This window comes from Macaca fascicularis, chromosome 3 (genome assembly GCF_037993035.2).
Source record: "Macaca fascicularis isolate 582-1 chromosome 3, T2T-MFA8v1.1".
NCBI classification, from domain to species: Eukaryota; Metazoa; Chordata; class Mammalia; order Primates; family Cercopithecidae; genus Macaca; species Macaca fascicularis.
This window is the reverse complement of record NC_088377.1, coordinates 8,680,679-8,687,590: the sequence shown is the minus strand read 5'-3', so window position 1 is coordinate 8,687,590 and position 6,912 is coordinate 8,680,679. Positions and strand designations below refer to the sequence as shown.

General features: G+C 41.4%; 1 protein-coding gene across 10 annotated transcripts in view; it reads left to right on the top strand.

Annotated features, from left to right (window-relative positions):
• KCNJ15 (potassium inwardly rectifying channel subfamily J member 15) overlaps window positions 1-6,340 on the top strand; it is a 49,373-nt gene extending 43,033 nt beyond the window's left edge. For 6 of the 10 annotated variants that reach the window (XM_005548691.5, XM_045389304.3, XM_074034019.1 and 3 more), the window contains 2 exons: window positions 74-171; window positions 2,707-6,340. In XM_005548691.5, coding sequence (XP_005548748.2) covers window positions 2,725-3,852 — 1,128 coding nt within the window. In that variant the 5' untranslated portion in view covers window positions 74-171; window positions 2,707-2,724 and the 3' untranslated portion in view covers window positions 3,853-6,340. The remainder of the gene's footprint in view (window positions 1-73; window positions 172-2,706) is intronic. The other 4 variants (XM_015446860.4, XM_065541375.2, XM_015446861.4 and 1 more) reach the window with 1 other exon arrangement.
• Window positions 6,341-6,912: the final 572 nt, after the last annotated feature.

Below are 6,912 nucleotides of genomic sequence, written 5' to 3'. Positions count from 1 at the left end.
ATCATCGGGGCTCAGTCTTACTGGGGTGCACTTGGTAACCACCTATGAACCCATGTGTCCCTCTTTCTTTCAGGCAGTAGCAGAATCCCATGGTAGCCAGGTGGGTGAAGGGGAGCGCGGACGTTCTACCTGCCTTGAAGAAGACACCTGACCTGCGGAGTGAGTGACCAGGTAGTAGAGGGTTCTGAAGGCATCACACACTTGAGGGAGGGAGGAGGACAGAGAGGGCTATGGCACCTTTTGACTGCTGACTGCCAGCTGCTGTCTTTCCTACTGAGAAATGCTGCCCCCAACACACCCAGAAGCTCTAGGTCTTGTCCTGTGATTTCTGTCCACCAAGCCTTGAGAGGAGGTATGATAGATGCCATGAAGTCCAGCACTAGACACAAAGGACTGCAGCAAAAGTGCTCTCAGCAGAAAGAGGAAACAGGTCCAGTTCATCCCAAGCCTGGCTTGCTGCCCCTTTGAAAGAGAGTTTAAAACAGAAGCTTCATGGTGCTGCCTTCATAAAAACAGAGCCAAGCTTTCCAGAATCTGGCAGAGGGCTGAGTGCCCGCAGGACACTTGTGTATCACTCACACTGGAAAACTTAAGCCTCTGTTTTTATTTCAGTGGATTGAATGGCATGCAGTTTCCTCAGCAGTTTTAAAAAAAAAATGCATGCAGTCACTTGCAGACAGGCTGCATTTGTCTCTGCTGGTGCTCACGTTACAAGCTTGTCTGTGCATTTGGGCATGCCAGCATAGTGTTTCATTTCCAACCTTTACTGTGGTCACTTTCCTCTTCGTTGTACTGAGAGGTGTTGCTGAGGGTATAGTAAGGCCCTAGTTTATCAATTATATCCTGTACTTTTCTTCTAACTTGATCCCAAGAACAGTGGGATTTGCTTCCAGGTAAACAAATTTTGAATAATTTATGGCCCTTCTTTGCAACAAAAATGAAAACGTGACTTTCTAAGGAAAAATCAATTTCAGGGGGGCATTTAGTAAATAACACAGTCTTAATTATGTAACAGGAAAATTAAAATGCCCAGCAGACCTTTTGCATCCTGAACAGGTGTTTGCTGCTAATGGATACAGTTTCCATTTCCTTGAAGGGATTTGCCCAGAGGATTACTTTCAAAACTTCTATTGAGATAATACTGCTCTAACAGAAAGAGCATTGCATGAATCTGTATATCAGTTCCTTAATAAAAGGGAAGTTTTTTAAATTCTTAAAATACCAATGAGGTGAAGAAAAACATGCCGCCCAGGTAAAGTTACTCTGTCATCACCCACATTATCTTTTTCAAGGAATGTGGGGGAAATGTATGTCAGTCACCAGGCAGGTACTATAAGACGCTAGAGGCCTCCCAGACAGCTTGTTTCCGGCTGTTAACATGGAGCAGAGCGTTCCCTGGGGCTGAGCATGGAAGCCCAGCACTTCTTATAGGTATGTCTTTCCTACTACAATATTAGATGCCTACATTTACTGACGTTTTCATTTGCTCTTTTTTTTTTTTTTTTTTTTTTGAGACGGAGTCTCGCTCTGTCGCCCAGACTGGAGTGCAGTGGTGCGATCTCCACTCACTGCAAGCTCTGCCTTCCCGGGTTCCCGCCATTCTCCTGCCTCAGCCTCCCGAGTAGCTGGGACTACAGGCGCCCGCCACCGCGCCCGGCTAATTTTTGTATTTTTAGTAGAGACGGGGTTTCACCGTGTTAGTCAGGATGGTCTCGATCTCCTGACCTCGTGATCCGCCCGTCTGGGCCTCCCAAAGTGCTGGGATTACAGGCGTGAGCCACCGCGCCCGGCCTCATTTGCTCTTTAAAATAGATTTCTCCTGCTTGTTCTGCTTAGTTCTACGGAGTAAGGTAGAATTTTGGTGCCATATCTAAATATCATGTCTAAAATGACATTGGAAGCACTTTTCCAAGAATAACCAGCATATTGATCAAGTCATTAATAAAGCCTAATTATTTGCTATAAGAATGTTTTAGGTTGTTTCATAACTGAGTTTTTTCCAAAGTCATAACAAAACTAGGAGCAGTTGTAGATTCTTAATTATTCATTAGATTAGGGGGAAAATGAATTGCTATTACAAAGAATATCATGCAAAAAATAGGTTTTAAAAAATGCATTACTACTAACTGAGTTTTAAAAACGTATACTAATATTCTCCATATCAAGAACTGTTTCATGGGTGGTAGATTTTAGTTATAGCAGTACTGGACTAACACTCAGTCAATAATTTTAAATTTTCTATAATTGAGAATACATAGTAGCGGAATATAAGTAAACATATTACTCTGTGAGATATATGCATAAGAGTTTATCACAAAAAACAGCATAAAATTATTTTTTTGAAATACGAGGCTCTGTTTTAACACTTTACCTTATTTAATAGTAACAAAATCCCTGAGGAACAGGTTGTATTGCCATTTAAAACATTGGAGAGTGGAGGTCCAGAGAGGTTAAGTAGCTTTCTCCAGGTCACACAGCTGATGAATTGCAGGGTCAGCATTTAACTCCGGTTTGCCTTTCTGCAAAGTCTCTGCTCCTCACTCTACCCTACTGACCACCTAAGTACAGATCAGTTAGTCTTGCCTTCAGAATTCTCCTTTCTTGTATACTTCCATGTACATTCACACTTACTTCACATGATGATCCTGTTTTCTGGAAGTTCCACCATATAGGGCGATAATGAAACGTCCTTGTCATTTCTCTAAGTATTTCCAGAGCCTGGCAATGGATGCCATTCACATCAGCATGTCCAGCACCCCCCTGGTGAAGCACACTGCTGGGGCTGGGCTCAAGGCCAACAGACCCCGCGTCATGTCCAAGAGTGGGCACAGCAACGTGAGAATTGACAAAGTGGATGGCATATACCTACTCTACCTGCAAGACCTGTGGACCACAGTTATCGACATGAAGTGGAGATACAAACTCACCCTGTTCGCCGCCACTTTTGTGATGACCTGGTTCCTTTTTGGAGTCATCTACTACGCCATCGCGTTTATTCACGGGGACTTAGAACCTGGTGAGCCTATTTCAAATCATACCCCCTGCATCATGAAAGTGGACTCTCTCACTGGGGCATTTCTGTTTTCCCTGGAATCCCAGACAACCATTGGCTATGGAGTCCGTTCCATCACAGAGGAATGTCCTCATGCCATCTTCCTGTTGGTTGCTCAGTTGGTCATCACGACCTTGATTGAGATCTTCATCACCGGAACCTTCCTGGCCAAAATTGCAAGACCCAAAAAGCGGGCTGAGACCATCAAGTTCAGTCACTGTGCAGTCATCACCAAGCAGAATGGGAAGCTGTGCTTGGTGATTCAGGTAGCCAACATGAGGAAGAGCCTCTTGATTCAGTGCCAGCTCTCTGGCAAGCTCCTGCAGACCCACGTCACCAAGGAGGGGGAGCGGATTCTGCTCAACCAAGCCACTGTCAAATTCCACGTGGACTCCTCCTCTGAGAGCCCCTTCCTCATTCTGCCCATGACCTTCTACCATGTGCTGGATGAGACGAGCCCCCTGAGAGACCTCACACCCCAAAACCTAAAGGAGAAGGAATTTGAGCTTGTGGTCCTCCTCAATGCCACTGTGGAATCCACCAGCGCTGTCTGCCAGAGCCGAACATCTTATATTCCAGAGGAAATCTACTGGGGTTTTGAGTTTGTGCCTGTGGTATCTCTCTCCAAAAATGGAAAATATGTGGCTGATTTCAGTCAGTTTGAACAGATTCGGAAGAGCCCAGATTGCACCTTTTACTGTGCAGATTCTGAGAAACAGAAACTTGAGGAGAAGTACAGGCAGGAGGATCAGAGGGAAAGAGAACTGAGGACACTTTTATTACAACAGAGCAATGTCTGATCATAGGAGTGCCATCCAGGTTTAACCCTGCAAGCTGTTTCCACATCAGAACTCCCATCAAACACAAAGATTGCTGTGAAAACGAAAATGTGTAGATGCACTCTCAAAAACTGCACGGACATACAAAATCAATCTTTCCCTTTGATCTTGTGGCTAAACCAGCATTTCTGTGTTTGAGAGATTTCCTTTTAAGTGCTTCGAATGAAAGTTAACTCTCATAATTCAAATTGTATAAAATAAAGCTACATTTCTAAGAGCTTGGTGTAGGGCAATTGGAATAGTGTCCTGTTAGATAAACAGACATTTAGCAATGCTGACATTAAAAGGAAATGTATTTCTATACAAGATTATTAGCTCTAATATAAGATATTTATTTAACCAATAACCTTATGGCCGAGAGTTGAATTGTGGTTCAGTATTCATTGATCTACTGCTTTAAAACATGCTGTTTTTGTTCAAGCAGGAAAAATATTATATCTAATGATGTCTATTTGGTAATACCTAAAAAGAGGTAGAGCGACTCTCTATTCACAAAATATAGTAATTTCATTTTTACCTTTCTTCAGTGGACTGATTTGTATGGAAGGAAATCGATCAGATCTGTCATTCACAACTGTAGAAACCTACACAAATGGGGCTGATGCCATTGTTTCCTCTATTTTTTTATTTTATTTTTATGTTTTGGAATTTACTATCCTCTTTCCATTCAAAATGTTTCCATTCAAAATGTGGTTCACAGACCCACTGCATCAGCACCATCTGAGTGCTTATTCGTAATGTGTAGATTCTCAGGCCCCAGCCAGACTTACAGAATTGGGATGTCTGTATCTTAACAAGAACCCCAGATGATTTGTATACAGATAAAAGTTTGAAAGTTCTGCTCTGGACAATGTTTTCAAAGCAACTTTCCGAAGCCATGTGGAAAACTGACTCTGTGGGTCCCGTATCCCCGTGGCATCCAGACCTGGCCCCTCTCCATTTCATTATTATTGGCCAATATTTCTTTGAGCCATTTCATTTCTTGTCTATTAAAATGCCTTGCCCATAAAGGAACTGCATAGAATTATCCCCTGACATTCCAAGAGCAAAATAAAGCTCTTGAGAGTAATTGCTGTCTCAGTCATGCTTGCTGATTACAGTTAGCACAAAAGAAAAATTCAGCTGCCTGACAATACAGGAAATGTTCTCAGATGCTGAAGTTTGTAAGGTCCGGTGGGGCCATGAGGAAGAAGAGGAGCTGAAGGTAAGGAACTCATAAACAAGATGACTCTTTGACGCATGAACAAGATTTGAAAATCTCAAACCTGTAAAGAATACCCCCGCTATTTAAATAAAGCTCATACCAAGAGGTAACATTTTGCCCCGGGCAAAATTCAGGGGTCGAGTGCCCTGCATTCCTTTGAGGCAAAAAAATAACTGGTCTATGACTGGTTAAATGTCCAAAAGGTGAATTCTCATTTCATTCAAACAAAGACAGATTTGCACGTTCACTCAAGCAGAATGTGGCCATGAATATTCAGTCCCTGCATACGTACAAAGATGTACACATGATTCCCGCCACCACACACACATACACTCACACACATGCACGCACACACACACAGGCCCTGGCTCTTCAAGCATAATCATGGTAGTCATCAGTGAAAGACATTTGCGATTAAGATAGCAAGTCCTTGACAAATATATTCATGTCTATTTGGTTCTATAAAAATATGAACATTGGGACTCAGAGAAAATGGGGAAAATAAAGTGGATTCAGATAATCAGTGAAATGATGGTATAGATTACAGTAGATCTGCTATATATTGATGTTATTGCATTTGCAAATGTCCTCCCATTAAACAGAAAATGTGGCTAAAACCCCTGGCCTGGAACTGAACTAGTTTAAGGTGTGTGTAAGGATAATGGGAGTAAAGTCTGTGAAAGTTTAAAGAACAATCTCAATCCATGAACAAGAGGGAGGATGTTGTCTTTAATTATTTAGGTTTTTTTTTCCTTGTCTGTTGATAAATTTATGGAAGGTTGCTTTAGATCTCCATTCCTTAAAAAATATTACATGGCAGTGTAGTTAGATATTATCTCTTTTAGTTATTATACTTGCTATTTTTACTGTATACTGTGGTATAATCAACAAAAAATAATTCCATGGGCATGTTTACACCTTTTCTGTTGCACTATTAAATTCTTTTCACAGTATTTATATCAATGCTAATTTAAATGTGATGCTGATTAAAAATCTTGCTCATTTATATTGTATCTGGTACAAGGACATAGCATAAGATTCAGAAAAATTTTTGTATTGTCATTTAGCGTATCAATTTCAGCCAAATTTGGAAGACTTGATCATCTTACCTTTTGCTCTACACACTCAAAACAAATACTGGAGTAGAAATATCACCTTAAAATATATCTTAATTTACATTTAGATAATATTGAAATCACATTCTATTAAAATTGGAAATTTAATTCAAATAAAAATCAAACAAAATAGTTGTTTCAATTTATCTAAATATCTGGTCTTAAAAGTGCCTTAAGAGTGTCTGGTTTATGGCCGGGCGCAGTGGCTCACCCCTGTAATCCCAGCACTTTGGGAGGCCGAGGTGGGCAGATCATGAGGTCAGGAGATGGAGACCATCCTGGCTAATACGGTGGAACCCGGTCTCTACTAAAAATACAAAAACTTGGCCGGTCGTGGTGGCGGCACCTGTAGTCCCAGCTACTCGGGAGGCTGAGGCAGGAGAATGGCGGGAACCCGGGAGGCGGAGCTTGCAGTGAGCCGAGATCGCGCCACTGCGGTCCGGCCTGGGCAACAGAGCTAGACTCCGTCTCAAAAAAACAAAAAGAGTGTCTGGTTTTTAAGAGTGTCTTAAAAACCAATATATGTATAAGTCAACAAATCATATAATATTCAATAAATAGCGCTGAAGTTGTATCTGGTTTGAAACTTACCATTTTCCTCGAACCTTAACTATTATTACTTTGTTCATGATACTATGCTAACAAAGGATTTAGGTAACAAACTTAATTTATTATATCTGGTCAGTCTTCTGCTTAAAAGAG